This window comes from Erythrolamprus reginae, chromosome 5 (assembly GCF_031021105.1).
Source record: "Erythrolamprus reginae isolate rEryReg1 chromosome 5, rEryReg1.hap1, whole genome shotgun sequence".
NCBI classification, from domain to species: Eukaryota; Metazoa; Chordata; class Lepidosauria; order Squamata; family Dipsadidae; genus Erythrolamprus; species Erythrolamprus reginae.
In genome coordinates this window covers 34,510,347-34,534,931 of record NC_091954.1, presented here as the reverse complement: position 1 = coordinate 34,534,931, position 24,585 = coordinate 34,510,347, and the positions used below count along the sequence as shown (strand labels likewise).

The 24,585-nt window shown below is 42.2% G+C and overlaps 1 protein-coding gene across 6 annotated transcripts in view; it reads right to left on the bottom strand.

Moving 5' to 3' along the window:
- The window catches only part of KIF20B (kinesin family member 20B), a 116,278-nt gene that overhangs the window by 27,676 nt on the left and 64,017 nt on the right, over positions 1-24,585 (bottom strand). For all 6 annotated transcript variants that reach the window (XM_070752349.1, XM_070752345.1, XM_070752347.1 and 3 more), the window contains exons 20-26: positions 7,753-8,857; positions 7,251-7,389; positions 5,251-5,373; positions 4,511-4,568; positions 2,769-2,894; positions 2,078-2,217; positions 99-254 (exon numbers count right to left, since the gene is read on the bottom strand). In XM_070752349.1, the coding sequence (XP_070608450.1) occupies positions 99-254; positions 2,078-2,217; positions 2,769-2,894; positions 4,511-4,568; positions 5,251-5,373; positions 7,251-7,389; positions 7,753-8,857 (1,847 nt within the window). The remainder of the gene's footprint in view (positions 1-98; positions 255-2,077; positions 2,218-2,768; positions 2,895-4,510; positions 4,569-5,250; positions 5,374-7,250; positions 7,390-7,752; positions 8,858-24,585) is intronic.

Sequence of the window (24,585 nt, the reverse complement as noted above, 5' to 3'; positions counted from 1 at the left end):
CGCTCAAGGTAAGATATTATAGGCACAAGATACATTCATTCACAAGTCTTTCTCTTGGATTTTTTACAGAGATACAGAAAAAGCAAAAATTCACTAACTGCTTCTGTGAGTTGCTTGGCATAATAGTCTTTATCTCCAGCAAATTTTTTCATCTCCTTGTTACGGAGAGTTTCCGCTTCTTTCGCTTGAGTTATAAGGAGCGTCTTTTCTGCCAGCCACTTCCTGTGATCTGTTTCATGCTGTTCTTTGCATTTCTGTTTTGAAAGGAATCAGAATTACACCTTTTCTACTAATGATGCTCTAGAGACAAAACCATTGAAATGTGAAAATCTCCCTCCCCCTTCCCAAATCCTTCAAAACAAGCCTCCCTCTTCCTGTCAAAAGATTGTGTTTAAATATCAAATTCACATGTAACACTGAACTTCAGAAAACAAAGACATTAGAGTGTGTTCTACATTTATGAGTTCTCTCTTTATTTCTTACCTCGTGTCATCTGAATTTGAAAAACACAGACTTCCTACAAAGCCAAGTGAATGTGTCATGAAAACTGTTTCTAATCAAGGAATCACAGGTTTTTTTATTCTGATCATTAATTATATTAAAATCATCCTTTTTGTCAAGATAGGGTCAAAAAACAAGCAATATGGAACTCTAGTGGTGTGATTCCAGGTTTGCAGGCCAACATACATTAAAAACAAGCAGAATTTCGATTGTAACATTGCAGCTGCCATTTTGAATTTGTTGACCCCACCCTGTTGTATGTAGTTCCATTCACATCCATAGAGTGCATATATATTCACTTATTTCATATACTGGAAAGTAGTGATGGGTGAACCAAACTCGCACAATTTGGGTCCGTACCGAATTTTGCAGTGTTCGGTATGCCAAACACGAACCCAACATTTTTTGAAACTTCGGGCAAAGTTCGGGGTCACGTTCAGTGTTGTCGCCTCGGCTGGCCAGGAAGTGATGTCTCCCTGATGTCAAAACCCCGCCCCCGGAATCCCATCGTGGGGAGGCTGGGGGAGTGGGGGCGGGGGATTCCCCTCTGCCTGCCACCGCCCCCCTCCTCTTTGATGTCGGAAGGAGGATGGGCGCGCGCGGTGTGTGTGTGGAGCATTTCTCCATTGGGAAAGTAAGACGGTGGCAAGTGCCGCTGCCGAGGTGGTCCCCGCTGAGAAACTTCTCACCGTCTTACTTTCCCAATGGAGAAACACTCCCCACACACACCGCGCGCACCCATCCTCCTTCCAATGTCAAAGGGGAGGGGTGCAGTGGCAGGCAGAGGGGAATCCCCTGCCCCCACTCCCCCAGCCTCCACACCGAAAGCCAGGAAGTGACATCTCCGTGACGTCAAAGTCCTGGCGGGGACTACCTCATAAAAATAAACATGTCAAAGCCCTGGCGGGGACCACCTTGTAAAAATAAACATGTTTATTTTTACGAGGTGGTCCCCGCCGGGGCTTTGACGTCACAGAGACGTCATGCAGCGTTCGGAGTTCGGGTTCGGCCGAATTTTACGTAAAGTTCGTCCGAACTTGCCAAACCGAACACCGGTGGGTTCGCCCGTCACTACTGGAAAGGGAAACAGGTTTTATTCCATCTCCAGTAATATTTGCCTTGAATTGGCTTCTCTTTTCCTTTATGATCCTGCTCACAGAATATTCAGCTGAATAAGATTAAAGAATGGGTGTCCCAGTCTTTTTTACCAATTCTGCTCAAAATGGTGACTTCCTTCTTGCCATTAGCATTAGTTTACAGTATGTTAGTACAAACCAAATAAGCCCTTCACTTCTAGAGCTGACAGCATGTAAGGAAATAGGTTTTCCCATATATTCCTACCCAAGAACCGAAGTGGGGAACTAGAATAATAGAATAATAGAATAGAATAAAAATAGAATAATGCCATTAAGATCATACTGTTATAAAAACCCTTGTTCTGCCAAGACTACCAATGCCAATTTATTAGGGGGTAGTTTTTTTGGAGAAACAAAATAAACAAACACAGGATCTATACAAGCAGTTTGGCAGGAAGTCCCATATTTGCCAGTAAATGTGACAGGAACTTACGCATTACCTCCAATTTCTCTTGTATTTGTTTTAATTGTTCGTGAAGCAAGTTGGTGTCCTTTTCACAGCCTTCATTAATGTCTTCTGGCCTCAGATCATTCTTCTGCTCCTTTAGCTCCTGGCATCTTCTCTCCCATTCTTTCAATTCTACATCAAAACATGTGCATTACGCAAGATAACATACAATTGCAAGAGGTCAAATGAAGCAACTGAAGACAGTCACAATTTGCCTACAAAGATTGTAAGATAAAACTATAAAATGGTCAGAAATTAGATAAGTCAGATTTCCTGACACATGAAACAAAGGGTGCAACTTTCATGATTAAATTCTCCCTCAGTTATTAAGTGAATCAGTGCAGTTGATAAGTTATTAACCCGGTTGTTATGTGAATCTGGCTTCCCCGTTGACTTCACTTGTCAGAAGATTGCAAAAAGTGACCTTGGGACACAGCAATGGGTCATAAATATTGAACCAGTTGCCAAGTATCTGAATTCGGATCATTTGATCATGGGGATGCTGCAAAGGATGTAATTCTAACTTTTTTCAGTGCCGTTGTCACTTTGAACATTTACTAAAGGAACCGTTGCAACTCAAGGACTGCCTGTTGTTGAATTCTACATCTCAGCTTCAAAGGCTGCCTGGCATTTGTGTAAGGCAGCATAGGGAATAAAGCACATCCTCCTCCACTATGGCTTACCTGCTTTATACCTTTCACTCTCTGCTAAAGTGGACTGAAGAACTTGATCTTGTTCAGACTGAGTCTGTTCTTGTTCCTCTAAGGTCAGTCTCATGTCGTCAATGGTCTTCTCTTTGCAACATACATCTAAAGTTTGAAATAAAAATGGCTGCTTTATAAACCTTCTGTGCAGTCCTTCTTTGAAATCTTTGGGAGAGAAGGGGGAAAAAAACAGGCTCAAACTCAATCCCGACAAGACAGAGGGGCTGTGGGTTTTGTCTCCCAAGGACACCTCCATCTGTCTGTCCATCACCCTGGGGGAGTGAGCTTCTGACCTCCTGAGAGAGGGTCCGCAACTTGGGCTTTCTCCTTGATCCATAGCTGACTTTAGACCATCATCTTTCAGTTGTGGCGAGGGGGGCGTTTGCCCAGGTTCGCCTGGTGCACCAATTGCGGCCCTACTTAGGATACAATCTTAGGATACAAGCAACAAGTTACAGTCATACAGTCCTCCCACTTAGGACTGCATGACTGTAACTTGTTGCTTTTATCCTAAGATTTTTATTAATATTGATTGTTTCTTCATTGCTTATTTGACCCCTACGACAATCATTAAGTGTTGTACCACATGATTCTTGACAAATGTATCTTTTTCTTTTATGTACGCTGGGAGCAAATGCACCAAGACAAATCCCTTGTGTGTCCAATCACACTTGGCCAATAAAATTCTATTCTATTTTATTTGGACAGGGAGTTTTTGCTCACGGTCATTCATGCCCTTATCACCTCGAGATTCGACTACTGTAATGCTCTCTACATGGATCTACCTCTGAAAAGTGTTCGGAAACTACAAATTGTGCAGAAGGGAGCCCTGTGAGCAATCATGGGCCTCCCAAGGTATGCCCATGTTTCTCCAGTGCGGACTGCATTGGCTGCCAATTGGTTTCCGGACCCAATTTAAAGTGTTGGCTATGACCTATAAAGCCCTACATGGCAAAGGACCAGACTACTTACACGAATCCCAGCGTCCGGTTAGGTCCCACAGAATCGCCCTTCTTGAGGTCCTGTCAACCAGACAATGTCACTTGGTAGGCCTAGGGGAAGAGCCGTCTCTGTGGAGGCCCCGGCCCTCTGGAATCAACTCCCCCAAAATATTAGCACTGCCCTCACCCCTCCTTGCCTTTTATAAGAATTTGAAAAAGTATTTATGCCGCCAGGCTTGGGTCATTAGACCCCAGCCTCTGGCCAGTGAATGTGTAGGATGTTGTAGTGTATATTCGAATGTTTGATTTTTAAATGTTTTAGCTTTTTAAAATATTTTAAATTAATTATTTACATTAATTGGATTTAGATGCATTTTATATACTGTGTTTTTAATTGAAATGTTGTGAGCCGCCCCGAGTCCACGGAGAGGGGCAGCATATAAGTTAAATAAATGAATGAATGAATAACTAAATAAATGAATAAGACCCCTTTCCAAACTCAAATGGTTCCCTGATTCAGCTTCCTGCTATATGCAGAAAAATGCATGCTAATGTGAGGAGCAGGGTTTTCGATTGATATACTTCATATCAACACTATATACAGATTAGCAAAATGATAAAATCCAGAGATTATTTATTTATTTATTTATTTATTAGATTTGTATGCCGCCTCTCTCCATAGACTCAGAAGCAGAAACATTTAGAACATTTATAAGCATGGGTATGTGCCCTCACACTCATTCTCATTCTCTCTCTGTCTCCCTCCTAGTTGTTACATACCTTCACATGATTTTTGGTACTGCTGTAAAAGGTCCTCCAGCTTCTTACTTAGATCATCCTAATTTGGACAGAGAAATAAAAACATCAGATGTGGGCACTAAACATTTTGTAAAAGTTTTTTTTAACCATAAAAACTGGGTAATTCTAAAGTCAGCTCAGTTGGAGGTAGCAGTTCTAACTCCACAGAGCAGTAAACCACATTAAATTCAGTCTGCCTTTCAATGGATCTCTTTGGATCATCACTGTCTTCACACGCAAAGCATTGATTGTCTTCACTAGGAGCTTCACAGACAAAATATCAACTGTTTTCACACACTAAGCACCGACTGTGTTCACTAGGAGATTCACACACAAAGCACCGACAGTCTTCACTAGGAGATTTACACACAAAGCACCGACTGTCTTCACTAGGAGATTCACACACAAAGCACCGACTGTCTTCACTAGGAGATTCATACACAAAGCATTGACTGTCTTCGCTAGGAGATTCACACACAAAGCACCGACTGTCTTCACTAGGAGATTCACACACAAAGCACAGATGGTCTTCACTAGGAGATTCACACACAAAGCACCGACTGTTTTCACTAGGAGATTCACACACAAAGCATTGACTGTCTTCACTAGGAGATTTGCACATAAAACATCTGTCTTCACTAGACTCCAGACTCCAAATATCATGTTATGCAAGTCATCTTCACCTCCCATAATGTTACCACGATGGAAAGTTTTTGTGGCACCTTTTTAAATTGCTGGATCGTCCGCTGCTTTATATCCAGCTCTTCAGTTAGCTGGCCTTTGGCCTTCTCAAGTTCATTAACTTTACTTCGCAGCAATTTCTCTTCAGCACGCATGCTGCTCACCTGTAATAAGATTTAATGGGGATACAATTATACCCAGTTGGAGAGAGAGTGCTACTTTCCCCACATATATGGGTTGCAATTTGAAATATAAAGGAGGATGACAAATCAAGCATCAATGTGAGCAGAGAGATGATGTCCAGCAGGAAAAGGTGTCAACTTTTGATAGCAGAACAAATGGAGCTTCTAATAGGGAGGAAAAGCTCTTGATGTGGACAAATTGCAAAGAAAAAAGGAAACAGACAGAAAAATCTAGGAGCTGATAGTTTTGTTATGTCACTGGGAACAAAATTGCCCAGTGATGTTGGCCTAATGAGACTTTGAATAAAACTCAAACAAAAGATATTCACCATTATCAATAAAACTTCAAACAAAGTTTTCAATCTGTTTAGTTTCTTCCTGGAATGGTTCAATGTAACCCAATTTTACATTTTCAGGCATGATTTGCCAAATTAGAAACACAGGCAGTCCTCGACTTACCGGGGGGTTTTGGAGTATAAGCCGCATCTTTTTCCTCCCTAAAAGGGGCTGAAAATGTGGGTGCGTTTTATACTCCAAAGGTAGCTTTTTTCTAAGCTTTTTTACCCAGCCCTAACTAGGTGCTATCAATCTTCCCAGCTTCCTACTCTCTCCAAAGGTTTTTTTTTTTCCCATCTTTAAGTCTTCGCAGGCTTGTTTTCATTCCTACTCCCTCTTTTTCAAGTATTTTTCAACCCTAACATGGTGCTAACGATCTTCCTGCTTGCAGCATTTATTTTTATTCCTACTCCCTCCAAAGCAGTTTTTCCTGCCCTAAGTCTTTGCGGGCTTGTTTTCATTCCTACTCCCCCTTTTTCAGGTCTTTTTCAGCCCTAACAAGATCCTAATGATCTTCCTGGCTTGCAGCATTTATTTTTATTCCTACTCCCTCCAAAACAGTTTTTCTTGCCCTAAGTCTTTGCGGGCTTGTTTTCATTCCTACTCCTTCTGAAAAACTCTTTTCCAGCCCTAACCAGGGGATAAAATAATGTGCTGAAGCTAACCAGAGTAAGGATGCTAGCCAGATGAATACCTCGTAGGTAGATTTCCCCCCCTTATTTTCCTCCCACAAAAGTAAGGTGTGTGTTATACTCCGCTGCATCTTATGCTCTGAAAAATACGGTAATTGAGTCCAAAATGTTCTGTTGTTAAGCAAACCGTTTGTTAAGTAAGTTTTGCCCGATTTTACTATCTTTCATGCCACAGTTGTTCAGTGAATCACTGCAGTTGTTAAGTTAGCAATGCCGATGTGAAATGAATCTGGTCTCCCCATTGACTTTGTTTGTCAGAAGGTCAGAAGGTCAAAAAAAGGTGATCACGTGACTTTGGGACACTGGAACCATCATTTATTATTTGGATTTGTATGCCGCCCCTCTCCCTTAACTAATCCAATTAGTTAAAATATTTAAAGATTTAAAAAAACCCATATACTAACAGACACACACACAAGCATACCATGTATAAATTAAACGTGCCCAGGGGGAGATGTTTAATTTCCCCATGCCTGACGGCAAAGGTGGGTTTTAAGGAGTTTACGGAAGGCAGGAAGAGTAGGGGCAGTTCTAATCTCCGGGGGGAGATGGTTCCAGAGAGCCGGTGCCGCCACAGAGAAGGCTCTTCCCCTGGGGCCCGCCAACCGACATTGTTTAGTTGACGGGACCTGGAGAAGGCCCATCATAAATATGAACCAGTTGCCAAGCTGTAATGGTTGTAAAAATGGTTATGAATCACTTTTTTTTTCAGTGCTGCTGTAACTTTGATCAGTCACTAAATGAACTATTGTAAGTCGAGGACTACCTGTAAAGTGCAAAGAAGAGTTGCATACAGAATGACAGAAAAATAATTTTCCCCTTCTTACAGACCTGCCTTTGAACCTGTTCAATCTGCTTTTTAGTATCAGCCAACTTCTCTTTCAGATCTGCATATTCTTCATCTTTCTGCTGGATTTCTGCTTGTAGACGGGAAGAAAGATCGGTACTCTTTGATAGCTCTTCTTTCAATCTGAAAGAGAAACAAACAAGAACTGTGTGTGAGTGGGAGAAAGAGAGTGAAGTCTTTTAGAAATAACTCCCTAAGCAGCAGAGTGCTAGTTTAACAAATTTCACCATATTTTTTAGGAAAGGGTTCAGAAAAGACCAGGAGAAATGTGGTTATTTCTCTTAGTCTTTTGACAGAGAATCAAGGGTAAAGGAAATTGACCAACTTATATTAAGACAATACATCAAGTCAATGACTTCAATTATGGAAGTCTAGAAGTGGGAGTTCAACTCCTAGAAAACATCCAATTGAAAAACTATCCTAGATTAAGCATTTCTGGGGAGAAAGGAACTTGTATTCTTTAGCAGGAAGGTAACAAAAACTTACTCTTTGGTGACTTGTTTTAACTCTTCTCCCTTCTCTCTTTCAACTTCATTCAATCTCTTTAGGTCTAGAATTTCCACTTTCAGTTGTGATTCCTGATCCATGTATTTTCCGATTTTAGCTTCCGAAATGCCAAGCTTCTCCTCCACGTCTTGAGCGGATTGTTTCATCACTAAAGTGGCCGACTCTTTCTCTTTCACCATTTGCTCTAAAGAAACTATTCTGGCATCTTTTGCCCTATACTCTTCCAAGAAGTCCTCATTTTTTTTAATTCTCTCAACTGCTCTATTTTCCTCTTCCTTACATTTTTCAGCATAAAAAGCATTTTTCTGCTCTAGGTCCCTCAGCTGATTAAGGAGAGATGTCTTCTCCTGCACAAACGCATCTCTCTGACTTAAAGTTTTGCTCAGTTTCAACTTCAGCTGAGAATTCTCCTCATCGGCCTCAGAGGTTTTTCTCTGTAACTGCTCAACCTGTTCCATGAGCTCTGCAATGCAACTGCTTTTTTGAGATGAGGAGTTAATGATCTTCTGGCTTATTTTCCAGATGCCTTCAATACTACAATGGAATGAGCTCTTTTGATCAGCATTATCAGGAGTTGCCAAAGGCTTATCTCTTGACATATTTTCTTGATTTGCCAAGTCAACATCTACCACAGGGAAATATGACCCTAACCTGTGCAATAAACCCAATTCTGCTTCAACCGTGTTCATCTGTGATTTTTCTTCTACAGTGATTTGGCTGGCAGCACCTATCTCTTGAAGCAGAATCTGAATTTTCTCCTCCTGGCTCTTATTTCTCTCTTTCAGCACAGCTACTTCAAGTGTTGCCTGCTCTTGAATTGCCTGCTGTTGCTGGAGCTCCCTATTTAAGCCATAAACTCTTTCCTTTTCTAAAGAAATAGCTTGAGACAATCTAGCAATTTTCCTGGAAAATCCCTCCTTCTTGTTTTTCTCCTTTTCTAACTGTTCTCTAAGTGAGGCCCCCTGAACTTCCAGCATTTTAATTTTTTCCTCCAAGGCCACCATGCCCCCCTTTTCCTTCAAAGGATGGAATTGTGTTTCATCAGCTTCCTCAGAGACCATGGCATCACTGTTTTGAATGAATCCTACAAAAATTAAAAATATGAATTTTATTCAACCCGTCAACTGCCGACATATTTGTAGCAACATTTTTAAAAATTTGCCACGTGAATAAAAGATCTGAAAATGGTATTTTAAAGACCGTTTTATTTTATTTTTCTGTGATTTCTTCAGGTCTATTTATTAATGCATTTCAAGTTTCAAAAACCCTTATATCTGTGGAGAGTATAAGGAAAACTAAGAATACAAGGGTTAGAGAAACAAGGAGAAAAATTTTACATAAATTGTATCTTATACCTGCACAACTTCCGTATATTTATCGGAATGTTAAGGGTGCCTCTTGGCATGGATGCCAGGAGACAGCGGTGTTCATGCACATGTTTTGGGAGTGTTTGGTAGTGCAGAAATTCTGGAAAGAGGTAGAAGAGGAAACTAATAGGATATTAAATATAAAATGGGTGATTACAAAGGAGATGGCAGTATTAGTAATAAGGAAGGATACAACAAAATGGACAATACAAAATTGGTACTAGTACATGGTGGAACACATTCAGTTTAAAATTATGGATACAAAGATGAATATGATTAATGAAAATAAAGTGAAAGAACTGATGGGAAGATGGGATAGGATTAGAGGTTTTATGGTTAGTAGAATTTGAGACCAAGGTATAAAGAATAAATTGGAATCACTCTGTAAATATGGTAATGTTATTGATTTAAAATAATATTTAAAAGTACACCCTCATTTTGGTGGAGGGGTCTGAATGAATGATGTTGGGTGGTGGAAGCACGCATCACTATGCAATGTATTTTATGTAGTGTGTATCTGAATTTTTTTTTAAAAAAAACACATCTGTTTGCACAATACAGTGGTACCTCCACTTAAGAACACCTCTGCTTAAGAACTTTTCTAGATAAGAACTGGGTGTTCAATATTTTTTTGCCTCTACTTAAGAACCATTTTCTACTTAAGAACCCAAGCCTGCAAAAATTTCCCAGGAAATTTGAGAGCGGAACGAAGGGCTGGCCAGTTTCCTGCCATTCCCCCTTTAATCCCAACCATCTCGGGCTTTTCTGGGCTGCCAGAGGAGCCTTTCAGTGGAGCTTAAGGAGGCTTTGGCAGTCTAGAGCGAACAAAGCATTTTCCTTTCTCTGGTGCTTGGAGAAGGACTAAACCTCTGCCAGCGCCCAGAGAAAAGAAACGCTCCCTTCGCTCTGGGCAGCCCAGAGTGAACTGAGCGTTTTCCTTTCTCTGGGCACTGCCTTTTTTTTAAGCCTTAAAAGTTTTGGATTTTTTTTATTCCCCTCCCCTCACCTTCTTCCTCCACCAGCGACTGTCCTCCTCCTCTTCTTCCTCCACCTCCCACCCAAATTCCGAGCTTTTATTTCTTTCCTAATGGGTTTGCACACATTATTTGCTTTTACATTGATTCCTATGCAAAAATTGCTTCTATTTAAGAACGTTTCTACTTAAGAACCTGGTCACAGAATGAAGAGGTATCATTGTACTTCATAATTGTTTTTGCAATTTTTAAGTAAAAGTTTCCAATTTTGACTTAAATGTTGTATAAAACACAGTGGACCTTAAACTGACAGGAGTATTAGATCGCAAATGGCCTTGATAGTTTTATTTTACCGCATAGAAACATAGAAGTCTGACGGCAGAAAAAGACCTCCTGGTCCATCTAGTCTGCCCTTATACTATTTTCTGTATTTTATCTTAGGATGGATATATGTTTATCCCAGGCATGTTTAAATTCAGTTACTGTGGATTTATCTACCACGTCTGCTGGAAGTTTGTTCCAAGGATCTACTACTCTTTCAGTAAAATAATATTTTCTCATGTTGCTTTTGATCTTTCCCCCAACTAACTTCAGATTGTGTCCCCTTGTTCTTGTGTTCACTTTCCTTTTAAAAACACTTCCCTCCTGGACCTTATTTAACCCTTTAATATATTTAAATGTTTCGATCATGTCCCCCCTTTTCCTTCTGTCCTCCAGACTATACAGATTGAGTTCATTAAGTCTTTCCTGATACGTTTTATGCTTAAGACCTTCCACCATTCTTGTAGCCCGTCTTTGGACCCGTTCAATTTTGTCAATATCTTTTTGTAGGTGAGGTCTCCAGAACTGAACACAGTATTCCAAATGTGGTCTCACCAGCATTCTATATAGCGGGATCATAATCTCCCTCTTCCTGCTTGTTATACCTCTAGCTATGCAGCCAAGCATCCTACTTGCTTTCCCTACCGCCTGACTGCACTGTTCACCCATTTTGAGACTGTCAGAAATCACTACCCCTAAATCCTTTTCTTCTGTAGTATTTGCTAACACAGAACTGCCAATACAATACTCAGATTGAGGATTCCTTTTCCCCAAGTGCATTATTTTACATTTGGAAACATTAAACTGCAGTTTCCATTGCTTTGACCATTTATCTAGTAAAGCTAAATCATTTACCATATTACAGACGCCTCCAGGAATATCAACCCTATTGCACACTTTAGAGTCATCGGCAAATAGGCAAACCTTCCCTACCAAACCTTCCCCTATGTCACTCACAAACATATTAAAAAGAATAGGACCCAGAACAGACCCTTGTGGCACACCGCTTGTAACCTGACTCTGCTCAGAATACTCGCCGTTAACAATAACTCTCTACGCTTCAGCCATCTGCAAATCCATTGAACTATCCAGGGATTAAGTCCAATCTTCACTAATTTATCTATCAGCTCTTTATGTGGAACCGTATCAAAGGCTTTGCTGAAGTCCAGGTAGGCAATATCCACGGCACCACCTTCATCCAACACCTTTGTGACATAGTCAAAGAAATCAATGAGATTAGTCTGACATGATTTGCCTTCAGTAAAGCCATGCTGATTTGGGTCCAATAAGTTATTGTTTTTTAGGTGCTGATTTATCCTCTTTTTGAGTAGAGTCTCCATCATTTTAACTACCACTGATGTCAAGCTAACTGGCCTGTAGTTACCAGCTTCTTCTCTACTGCCCTTCTTGTGGATAGGCATAACACTGGCCATTCTCCAATCCTCAGGAACTTCTCCTGTTAACAAGGATTGGTTAAACAAATCAGTCAGGGGGGTAGCAATGACAGATCTGAGTTCTTTAAGAACTCTGGGGTGGATGCCATCTGGACCCATTGCCTTATTTATCTTTAATTGTTCAAGTTCTTCTAAGACATCGGCTTCTAAGATCACTGGAGCTGAATCCGTACAGCTGGAAGCAATGCTATATCCCTCCATAGTATTATTTTGTAAGGTGTCTTTTGAGAAAACTGAACAGAAGTAGCTATTGAAATGGTCAGCGATCTCCTTATTCTCATCAATGGATGTATTATTCCCGGTACTAAGCTTCGTGATGCCGCAGTTTTTCTTCTTCTTATCACTAATATATCTGAAGAAGGTTTTATTCCCCCTTCTTTACAGATTTGGCAATTTCTTCCTCTTTTGAGGCTTTAGCAGCATATATTATCTGTTTCGCCTCCTTCTGTCTCATTTTATACACCTCCCTATCAGCTATACTTCCAGACTCTTTATACCTCCTATGGGCAGCCTTTTTTCATTGACTATAGCCCTTACATCATTGCTAAACCATAGCGGTTTCTTCTTCCTTTTACCTTTAGTTATTTGTCTTACATACAGTCCAGTGGCTTTTAAGATGGCCTTTTTTAATACAGTCCACTGGGTGCTCGCTCCTGCCATTTTATCCCTCCCCTTTAATTCATTATCTAAATATTCCCCCATTGCATTAAAATTTGTTTTTCTGAAATCCAATAATTTGGTTGCATTATAGGATTGCTCACAATGAGTTTTTACATCAAACCACAAACATAGATGGTCACTGCAACCTAAATTTTCTCCCACCTTGACCTCTGAAACCCAATTCCCATTCGTAAAAACTAAATCTAGAATATTCTCCCCTCTAGTTGGTGTCTTAACCAGCTGTGCCAGAGCTGCTCCTGTAAAGGCCTCTACTATATTCTTATTTTTGCATGTAAGGGCACTGGGGATATTCCAGTCAACATCAGGCATGTTGAAATCACCCATAACCACAATATCTCCCTTTAGTGCCATTTGGGTAATTTCATCCACCATCTTATTGTCATATTCCTCAGATTGCCCTGGAGGCCTATAGATCACCCCAATTCTAATGACAGAACCTTCTTTATTTTGCATGCAAATCCAGAGAGTCTCCAGATCTTGACATGTATTTTGAATTAGTGTTGTTTTTAGACTTTACTTAACATAAATGGCTACTCCACCTCCCCTTCTCTCTATTCTATCCTTCCTATACAGTGTATATCCTGGTATGGATATTTCCCATTCATTAGAATCCTTAAACCATGTCTCAGTTATGGCAACCAGATCCAAATTATCTCTAGATATTATGGCCATTAACTCACAGAGCTTGTTGCTCAAGCTTCGAGCATTCGTGCACATTACCTGAAGAACATTATTTTCATTATTAGTTTGCCCCTTATCATCAACAACTACATCTATTTTATTTACAGCTCCTTTTTCATAAGCGTCCAGAAACTGATTTATCCTCATTGGTCGGGGACAGAAATCACCCACATCAGTTACATCTCTGTCCCCTTTACCTAGTTTAAATGCCTGTCCAAGAAAGTTCTGAATTCCTCACCGAGCACCTGGGTACCTCTGTATGATGGATGCAAACCATCCCTCTTAAACAACTCCCTATTAGACCACCTACTGACATCATGACTTACATAGCCAAAACCTTCAGCTTTACACCACTGCCTTAACCATACATTAAACTCTCTGATACACGTTGTTTTATCCTCTTGACCACAAACCGGTAACACCTCTGAGAAAGTCACTGAATCTGTTATTTTACCCAGCTCCACACTTAGACATTGAAAATCTCTTTTTACTACATTAACATTTCTCTGGGACAAATCATTTGTGCCAAGATGCACCACCACATCAACGTTATTACCTTTACTCACAGCCTTGACAATGTTTGTAATCCGCCTCCTGTCCCTGCTGGCAGTGGCCCCTGGGAGACACCTCATCTCTTGACACCACATCTTAACTTGTGGTGGAGAGTTCAGTGCATCTTTTCTTCAAAAGATGAAAAGAAACTTCAGAGCCCCCAGTAAAAATAGGGCAGATGGCTGGCTCTGCCAAACAGCCCTGTCTGCCAAAGGATAACATCACAAGCACAGGATTTACATGGTCCAAGATCTACCATACTCAAGAAGTTACTAAGAATTATTAATATATTTTGTAGAATAAAAGCCACCATTTCAGAAATGCAAAGTTCCAGTCTTTGCATTCTGAAGAAGAAGAAAAAACTCCCAAAATGTAGTTTAAAATGATTTTAAAACAACTACAGAGAATTCTAGCTAGTTAAGGTCTTTCAGAATCTTTTATAATCTACAAGGGTTATCTGGAAAGTAAGGTTACAAGGCACATAGCTCTCGCAGGGAATGTTCGCAGAGGTGGTATTACTAGCGGGAAGCTAGAAGAGAATGAGCAGTGTCAGTGGTCAGTAGATCATCGACTGGCGTTGTGGTGAAGGTTAGAAATGAGTGTCCCCATTCCGTTTCCCGCAAAGTGTGTGCTGTAATATGCTACCAGAATGTTAAGGGCATGAACGCTGCTGCAATGGGTGCCCAAGATTTGTGTGCAGTGGGTGCCCAAGATTTTTTCTTCCTGATTGCTGAGTTTTGAACTTTTGGGCTGACGGAGAATGAGTATGGCGCCACTGCACTCTAGAGTATGGTGATAAGCCCAAGTTTCATCTCCTGTCAGTATACAGTTGAGAAAAGCCTCGCCCTCAATCTCGAAACGATCAAGAAATTCTTGGGCAGCAATGACTCTGTTGATTTTGTGCGCTTCAGTAAGCATGGGGTAATTGATAGACCCCCAGGCTATTATGGTTTATGAATGGTATGATTGAGTTGTATGGTTTTTAACCCTGGTACCCTCCTCGCATTTACTATACACTTCTTACCCTCCGGATCCTTTTAGACCCGGAGTATAAAAAGGTTGGTTCTAGCTACTGGAATGGGTTTTTTTAAATACTTTTTTCACTAGTACACTAATTTGAACATCCCTGATCACAAACAAATGAAAAATGAAATGGAAAAAAAAAGGATTTTGCAGGCTAATCTATCTATGAATTGAAATAATTGCACACAGCCGGGGGGCAGGCTTTTCTCAGAAAGATAAACAAATAAGCATTAGTTTTTTTCATTTCAATTTTCATTTCATTGTGTTCAGAAATGTTCAAATTAGTATACTAGCAAAAAAAGTATTCAAAAAAAATCATTCCAGTAGCTAGAACCAACCTTTTTTTACTCCAGGTCACATATGATCCAGAGCAGTGTTTCCCAACCTTTTTTGAGCCGTGGCACATTATTCATATTTTCAAAATCCTGGGGAACATTGAAAGGGGGCGGGGGCAGGGGGGGCGGGCTAAAGAAAAGTTTGGACAAAAAAACCTCTCTCTTCCTCCCTTTCGCTCTATTTCTCCCTCTTTCTCTCTTTTTCTTCCTTCCCTTCTTTCTCTCTCTCCATCCCACTTTCTTTCTTTCTTCCTCTCTTTTTTGCTCTCTTTCTCTCTCCCTCCTTCCCTTCCTCTATGTCATTCTCTATCCCTTGCTCTCTCTCTGTGTCTCTCTTGCTATCTTTCTTGCTTTTTTCTCTCTTTCTTGCTCTCTCTCTCTTTCACTGTCTCTTGCTATATGTCTCTTTCTTTCTCTTTGCCTCTCTTGCTATCTCTCTTTCTTTCTCTCTCTTTCTCTCTCTCTGTCTCTCTTGCTATGTCTCTCTTTCTTTCTCTTTCTCTCTCTCTCTGCCTCTCTTGCTAAGTCTCTCTTTTTCTCTTGCTATGTCTCTTTCTCTCTCTCTTTCTCTATCTCTCTTTCTCTGCCTCTCTTGCTGTCTCTCTTTCTCGCTCTGTCTCTCTTTCTCTGCCTCTCTTGCTATGTCTCTCTTTCTCTCTCTCTCTGTCTCTCTTATATGTCTCTCTTTCTTTCTCTCTCTCTCTCTCAGCTGACTGCAAGCGGGAGCCCTGACGGCGGCAGCTGGACGTGCTGCTGGACGCCGTATATGCCAGGCCCGCAGCGCTAGCATGTACGGCGTCCAGCAGCACGTCCAACCGCCACCGTCAGGGCTCCCGCTTGCAGTCAGCTGAGAGAGAGAGAGAGAGAGAGAGCTCCCTCTCGCCACCGCCTGGAGCTCCCTCTCGCCGCCGCCATCTCCCCGCGACTGCCTGCGGCCGCTGCAACCACCACCACCCCGCTCCCACCACCAGTGCCCTCCCGCCTGGCCCCAAAGGACACTTGCCGCCGACGTCAGAGAAGCTCCAGCTGGGCAGGGCGCTGCCGGTGCCTCCAATCTGGGGCTCCCACTCGCAGCTGTCCCTCGGCTCCTGCCTGATGCCATGGTTTCTGGCGCTCTCCTGCTGGGCCCCAAAGAAGGAAGGCGAGAAAAAGGCGCGAAGAATGAAGCTCTCCTTCTTCCTGCCTTCCTTCTTTGGGGCCCAGCAGGAGAGCGCCGAAAACCGCGGCATCGAGCAGGAGCCGGGGGACAGCTGCGAGCGGGAGCTCCAGGTCGGCACCGGCAGTGCCCCGCCCAGCTGGAGCTTCCCTAGGAGCTTCGTGGCACACCTGGCCGTGTCTCGCGGCACACTAGTGTGCGGCGGCACACCGGTTGGGAAACGCTGATCCAGAGGACTACAAGTGTTCAAAACATAATTTTTTTTTCATTTCATTATGTTCAGAAATGTTCAAATTAGTATGCCAGGCTATTCTATCTATAAATTGAAAAAAGTGTACACAGGCGTGGGGCGGAGGCCCCTTTCTGAGCAAAATAAACAAATAAGCATCAATTTTTTCATTTCAATTTTCATATCATTGTGTTCAGAAATGTTCAAATTAGTATTTCAATGCCAAAGATGGTCAAAAAAGTAAGATTTTGCAGCCTAATCTAGATGAAAATGAACAAAATTTCACAAAAATTGGGGGGGGTGTGATTTTCTGAGCAAAATAAACAAATAAGCATTAATATTTTTATTTCAATTTTCATATCATTGTGTTCAGAAAAGTTCAAATTAGTATACTAATGAAAAAAGTATTCAAAAAGACCATTCCAATAGCTAGAACCAACCCTTTTATACTTCGGGCCTAAAAGGACCCGGAGGGAAAATTGGTAACTTTTTTTGCCCAGCAAAAACTATACACCCCCCCCCCCAAAAACCCCCACCACCCTCAAATGAGAAAAAGTCATGGAATTTTAAGTTTCAGATATGCAGGGAAAATTTTTTACAGGGTCTCAAACTTCATTTTGGGTCCTTTTAGACCCAAGGGGAATACCAGGGTTAATGATATGGGTTTTAGATGTTTTTTTAAATATTGGATTTGTATATTGTTTATTACTGTTGCGAGCCGCTCCAAGTCTTCGGAGAGGGGCGGCATGCAAATAATAATAATAATAATAATAATAATTATAATTATAATTATAATAATAATAATTATTATTATTATTATTATTATTATTATTATTTTGGGCACCCATCGTAGCAGCATTCTCACTTGGGAGGAAGTGGAATGAAACGGAATGAGAACACTCATCTCTAACCTTCACCACAACGCCCGTCGATGATCTACTGACCACTGGCACTACTCGTTCACTTCCGCTGGTTTCCACTACACAATAGCAATACCATCTTCCCCCATGAACATTCCCCGCGAGAGCTATGTGCCTTCTAACCTTACTTTCCTCGTATTAATGGGGGATTTGTGTACAAAATTTGTCTTGAAACCATGTACAAAACTCCTGTATTCTGAAAAAAAGTCACCACATACTGTACAAGTTGCTGGCTTACGGGTCACACCATGAGACCGAAATGTCTAAATCTTATACTTTTGAAAAACCAAAACAAAATCCATAGCTTGGCTAGCACCCACCCCATCCCACCCACCCCAAAGTACAACTGAATTTCTAAGCAAAGTCAGAAATATTTTGCAGCCCTTTGGTTCCCAATCAGCTTGGTGCTTTTGAAAAAACAGAAGCAGTGAAGACAAACTTAAATAATGTCCTCTTCCATTTTCTGAATAACAGTTGCTTTTTCTCTCTCTCTTTTTAAAAAAATGCCAATTATGTACACTTGCAGTTAAAAACTTTGGGCCGTTGTGCTGTTTGAGATTCTCTTTAGTGCCTTTCACATTCCCCAGCCTACAATAGTTACACAACCACAGCAATTCTGTTTCAGTGGTTATCTTATAAAACAGCTTCATGCTCAAAGGTTACTCCAATACTTGTTAAAACAAAACAACAAAACACAGCTTTACTTTTTCCCAAATTTTTAGAATTGGAATCCTTATTACCACTTATCAAGGCGACCTGATTACCAAATCATCACAGAATAGGCAAAACTTTCTTTTCTCTTTTTGAATGCTTCTGCAGCCTTCTCAAGAACCCAGGCGTTTGACACCATTCTTCATATCAAATTCTTCCCCCAGCAACCTCCGTAAGGCAGCCTGGAATCCTTTCAGCAGAGCTGGGCAGGGAGAGGACCTGAATATAGTACCCGTCCAGCACCTTTAGAGACCATTTTTAATTCCTTCTTTCTTTCAAATTAATTTTGGGAAAACCAGACAGCTAAATTGCCTCAAGTATAGTCCATTAACTATCCGTGAGCAACTATTTACCCCTTATCTGCAGTGATACCACTGCTTGAGAAATCTAAATGAATATACAGTTTAGACACCATAAAACTTCCTGAAGTCTACATTTCTTAATTTGTTGCTGTCAAAAAAATAAAATGAATAAAATAAATGAGCCGAGGTGGTGCAGCAGGTAGAGTGCAGTACCGTAGGCCACTAAAGCTGACTATAGATCTGCAGGTCAGTGGTTCAAATCTCATAACCGGCTCAAGGTTGACTCAATCTTCCATCCATCCGAGGTGGGTAAAATGAGGACCCCAATTGTGGGGGCAATACGCTGGCTCTGTTAAAAAGTGCTATTGCTCATATGTTGTAAGCCGCCCTGAGTCTAAGGAGAAGGGTGGCATTTAAAAAATCGACTAAATAAAATAAATAAATAAATAAAACAATTAGTGATTTTTACATAAAGAGCCATGGTTGTGGCATAGTGGTTACAATGCAGTACTGCTAACTCTGCTAACTGGAAGCAGTTTGAACCTGACTGGCTCAGGGTTGACTCAGCCTTCCATCCTTCTAAGGACCCAGATTGTTGGGGGCAATAGGCTGACTCGGTAAACTGGTTAGAGGGGGCTGTAAAGCACCGTGAAGCACTATATAAGTTTAAGTGCTATTGCTATTTTTATTTGAATACAATATACAGTGGTACCTCGGTACTCGAACGCTTCCTTTCTCGTACATTTCGGATATCGAACAAAATTTTTGGCAAAAATTTGCTTCGGTATCTGAACAAAAATTCAGATACCGAACAGCCAGAGAAAATTTTGTTCATTATCCGAAATGTAATCCCGGCAGCTCCTCATGGAGTATCTCACCACCTTCACGGGCAAGAGCGGCCGCCTGCTGAGGGGCACCGTCAACCGTCTCTGGGGCGCCGTCCCCGGCGTGGGGAGCCTCCGCCAAGTCCACTTCCAGGATCCCCAACACGACGGGGTTCCCTCGCCGCCCGCTTGGCAAGATAACTTGGTCCCAGTTGGGCCGGCGGGTTTCGGGAGGGAGGGAGTAGAATGTTTTCCTTCGTAGCTGGTCAGTCAGAAGGAAACAAAACGTCCGTCCCTCGCTCCCCCCCTCCCTCGTGGGGGGGACCCAGAATGCACGACTCCTAAAAAGTTGTGTTTCCCAGCCTTTTGTGGAGGGCACTCAGCAGCGCCGGGAACGTCAGCAGCTTCCCTTTCTCATGTGACGTTCCCGGCGCTGCTGCTGCTTGAAGGAAAGCCACCCTCGCTGAGAAGGAGAAAGTTGGTGTAGCTGCTTAAAGGGAAGAAGGAGCCCCCGAAACTGCCGGTATTGCAGCTGCCTCCACCCTTCCTACACCTTTCCGCTCCAAGCTGTAGGCAGTTTCGGGGGCTCCTTCTTCTCTTTAAGCAGCTACAACAACTTTCTCCTTCTCGGCGAGGGTGGCTTTCCTTCGAGCAGCAGCAGCGCCGGGAACGTCAACAGCTTCCCTTTCTCATGTGACGTTCCCGGCGCTGCTGCTGCTTGAAGGAAAGCCGCCCTCGCTGAGAAGGAGAAAGTTGGTGTAGCTGCTTAAAGGGAAGAAGGAGCCCCCAAAACTGCCGGTATTGCATCTGCCCCCACCCTTCCTCAGATCTTTATCCCATAGGAAATAAAGGAAATAGGGGCTGGAAACCAATTAAACCCATTTCCATTATTTCCTATGGGATAAATTAATTCGGTACTCGACCAAATCGGTTCCCGACCACACTTTTGGAACGGATTATGGTCGAATACCGAGGTACCACTGTAATATACTTTCAAATATATTGTGTTCCTTATAATGCTGGGGGAGGGGGTGTTTGTTGAGGTATTTTTTTAAAAAAACATTATACTGGGTTTGCAATTACATCAATAAAAACATTAGCTGCAAAAAAATAGCAACATTAAATCTCTACAGACCAGAGGTTAATAGCATCAATTGCAAAAAGGAATTTGTGGTGTTTTTATATAGCAGGGCAATGTTGACCCACCCAAAAAATTCTTCCTACTCAAGGAGAATAATGTGGTTATAGTCATTCTAGGTAAAGTCCGAAGTAGTCACTCGTAATTGAAACCTGAAATTGCTAGTCCAGATATAGCGAAAGGGTATTTAGCACACATCTGAAGAGAAGAATGACGAAGAAAAACTTACATAGGCACACACACACACACAAATTGTGTTCAATGACAAAATAGGAGGGACAAGTCTTTGCCTATAACCTTTGTGCTTTCAAAAGATTTATACAGATAGTCCTCGACTTCCAACAGTTCATTTAGTGACCATTCAAAAGTAGTGTAGGGTTTCCTGCCTAAGCAGGGGATTGGATTTGAAGACCTCCAAGGTCCCTTCCATCTCTGTTCTTCTATTCTAAGTTATAACATGCCTGAAAAACTGATTTATGACCATATCACTTAGCAACAGAAATTTTGTGCTCAATGTACGCTGAGGACTACCTGTATTTCTATATACTAAATCACGCTTATTGACACAGGCTAACAACAGGAAAAAAAAACCTCATTAAAGGACAACAGCTAATACTATAAAACACATATATATTGGAATATAAGCCTTTGTGAAATGTAATTTTGCAGAACCCTGAAAATGAACAGTAGCAGAAAGCTACAGGAGATGGCCAACAAAATGGAAACACTTGACTCTTTGGCATGTTTGGCATGTTCAAATCAATCAAAACTTGACATACTTTAATGGGTTTTAAAACAGATTTTAAAAATCTGTTATTTGATATGTTTTTTTTAAACTACAGTACCTTTTTTTTTTACAGAAATTTAAGGAAATTGGTTATAACCTTCTAGAAATGGCAGACCTCTCAGACTTTCAAAGAGGCCAAATTGTTGGTGCTCGAATGGCAAACGCTAGTGTAACAGAAATTGCCCGAATGTTTGGCGTTTCAAGAGGTAATGTCTCAAAAGTAATGACTGCTTTTGAAAGAGAAGGGAAAACGTCCTCAGCCAAGCACAGGTCTGGTCGAAAGTCGACGTTGTCCGAGAGAGACCATCGGACTCTAAAGCGAATTATTAGAGCGGATCGTAAGACCACAGGTCCTAAAATCACTGCAGAGCTCAATAGACACGTACAGAACCCAGTTTCCACAAAAACTGTTCAAAGGGAGCTGCACAAATCTGGATTCCACGGAAGAGCTGAAAGATGTTTCCATTTTTTTGTCCACCCCCTGTACTTCAATTGCAACTTTCCAACAAACTACAATACTGATCGAGAAGAAATATCCCACTGAACAATAGATTTCCCCAATTTTTCCAGCCCGGACTATATACATGAGGGCGGTCAAGGGTATGGTTCTGTGCGAGTGGCGCCAGGCATGCGCACTCACAGCGTTGGTCACATGTGCCTGCCGTTCACAGAAATGGGGCGTATGGTCATATGATTGCCTCACACAAGTAGGGATGCGTACATGCGCCTAAATGCTCACCTTCCACTTCCATGGCCCAGTTCAAAATAGCTCACAGGCCAATAGTGGATTGCGGCCTGAGGGTTGGGTACTCCTGCTGTACAACACCAGCATACAAAGTAGTACAACACACCAGCCCCACTCCCCACTAGCACTGAGGATGTTACGTAGTTAGGTACTGAAATGTATGCAAGAAAACAGCCAAGTTCAGGGAGCAGCGTAGAAGCCATGGACCAACACATGATCAGACATTTAGCTATACATACATGACCTTCATCCTTTTAACACAGACATCGGATATATGGGAAAGAGAACTAAAAAGAGGGGGGGATTTATTTTAAATTTATCAAAAAGTCCAATAGCACATTTTATTTTATTTTTATAAGGACCAGTTTAGCATTTTAAATCTCATGGGGGGCAGGAAGGGAACATATTTGAATTTTTCTTTGTTGAAGGCAAGGGACAGAGGTTTTCTCTAGTTTGAAAAACTTAGAACCAAATAAAGGGAAAAATCCAATAGAAAATCAGATATAATGTTGCATTGAAAATGTACTTTTATTCATTTGTAGCTTACAAAATCGGTAGAAGTGGGGGATATGGGGAAATTTGGACAGAATACTTTGCACATTTGTGAAGAAATCTTAATTTTAATTTCTATTCCTGCAGTTCTTCTTTTAGGATTTTTGATGCTCTATGTAAAAGATTCATCTACATGATAGTCTAGAGCAGACCTGGGCAAAGTGCGGCCAGGGGGCTGGATGCGGCCCACCCGCTGTCTGTGACCGGCCCACGGAGGTAAGAAGGAAGGAAGGAAAGAAGGAAGGAAGGACGGAGAAATGGAGGAAGGAAGGGAGAAATGGAGGAAGGAAGGAAGGAAGTTAGGAAGGGAAGGAGGGAGGGAGGGAAGAAGGAGAAATGGAGGGAGGAAGGAAGGAAGGAGAAATGGAGGGAGGAAGGAAGGAGAAATTCTCTTTCCATGCCCTTTTGCAATTGCTCGTTTTTTAATTGTTCATTGGTTTCATTGGCGTTTCCAAGAAATTTAAAGCAAACCCCCCACCTCACCTCTCAGGGGGGAAAAGGGGAGGAGGAGGAAGAAAAGGAATCCAAAGCCACGTTCAGGCAAAGCCTCCACTATGTTTTTTTAACTGACAATGTAGGACAGTTGAAGAGAAGCACCTGAAAGGAATATTTTGAAAGAGAAGTAAAGAACTGCCCCAAAGCAGAAATAAAAGGCAGAGAAAATCAGAGAGACAGAAGCTTCTCTCTAACTGGAGAAGGAAGGAAGGAAGGAAGGGAGGGAGGGAGGGAGGGAGGAGAAATGGAGGGAACAAGGAAGGAAGGTGTAGGCAATTAATTTATAATTATAATATATAATTATATATATAATATATAATATAATATATAATTATAATATAATTAACTCAGTTCTACTCAATAATATACAGTATTGGGTAGAACTGAGTCAATTATATTAATCCGGCCCTCTAAAACCATCCCAATTTCTCATGCGGCCCCATGGCAAAATTAATTGCCACCCCTGGTCTAGAGCATGGGTCTTCAAACATGGCAACTTTAAGACTCGTGGACTTCAACTCCCAGAATTCTCCAGCCAGCTATGTTGAAGTCCACTAGTCTTAAAGTGGCCAAGTTTGAAGACCTCTGGTCTAGAATAGGCCAGTGTTTTTCAACCTTTATAACTGTAAAATGTTTGGGCTTCAATTCCCAGAATTCCCTGTAAGGTGCGCAGCACGCTGGAGTGCAGGCAAATCCTAAGGACAGCCCAGAGTTTTCCAAGCTGGCACGCCGACCGACGACTGATCCGCCCCTCCCAAGCTGTCGGCGGGGGAGAAAGTCCCTGCTTCCTCGGCTCTGCCGTTGGCCGCGCCCACCTCCTCCCACGCCCTTCCGCTTCCCTGGAGCCGGGGGCAACAGGCCCGAGATCGGCCTATTCCGCCCTGAACTCCGCCTCTTCCCCCGCCGCCACTTCCTTGCCTCGCCTCTGTCCCCATTCTGTTCGCCTCCACTTCATCCGCCAGCCTTCGCGCTTTTCTTTCGGCGGAGGAGCTAAGTGGCTGGAGACTTTAAAACAAAGGAATAAATGTAAAAGCGCCGCTGGTCTGGCAATGTCTCTGGCCACTTAGCTTTTCCTGTCCAGCCCGAAGCTGAAAGAAAAGTGCGAAGGCTGGCATTAATCCCTTTGTTTTAAAGTCTCCGGCCGCTTAGCTCCTCCGCCGAAAGAAAAGCGCGGAAGCTGCCTGCTTGAGCCCCCCGCCGCCTATGAAAGAGTTGCAGGAAAGCAGCACATTTGAAAAGCACGCTGCCTTCCCGGAAAGCCGGCTTTGCTGGCCGGCACAGGGCTTTCCTGGGCAGCTGGCTTGAGCCTGGTGCCAGTCAGCAAAGTCGGCTGCCCGCCGGAGACATGGAGAGAAAGAAGGGAAAGAGAGGGAGGGAAAGAGAAGTAGAGAGGAAGGAAGGAGGGTGGGAGGGAAGGAAGGGAGAGAAAAGTGAACGAGGGGGAGAGAAAAAGGGAGGAAGAGAGGAAGGAAGGAAGAGATAAATATAAAGGGAGGGAGGGAAAAAGAGAGGGAGAGGGAGGGGAAGAGGGGAAGGAAGGAAGAGAGAGAGAAAGAGAAAAAAGT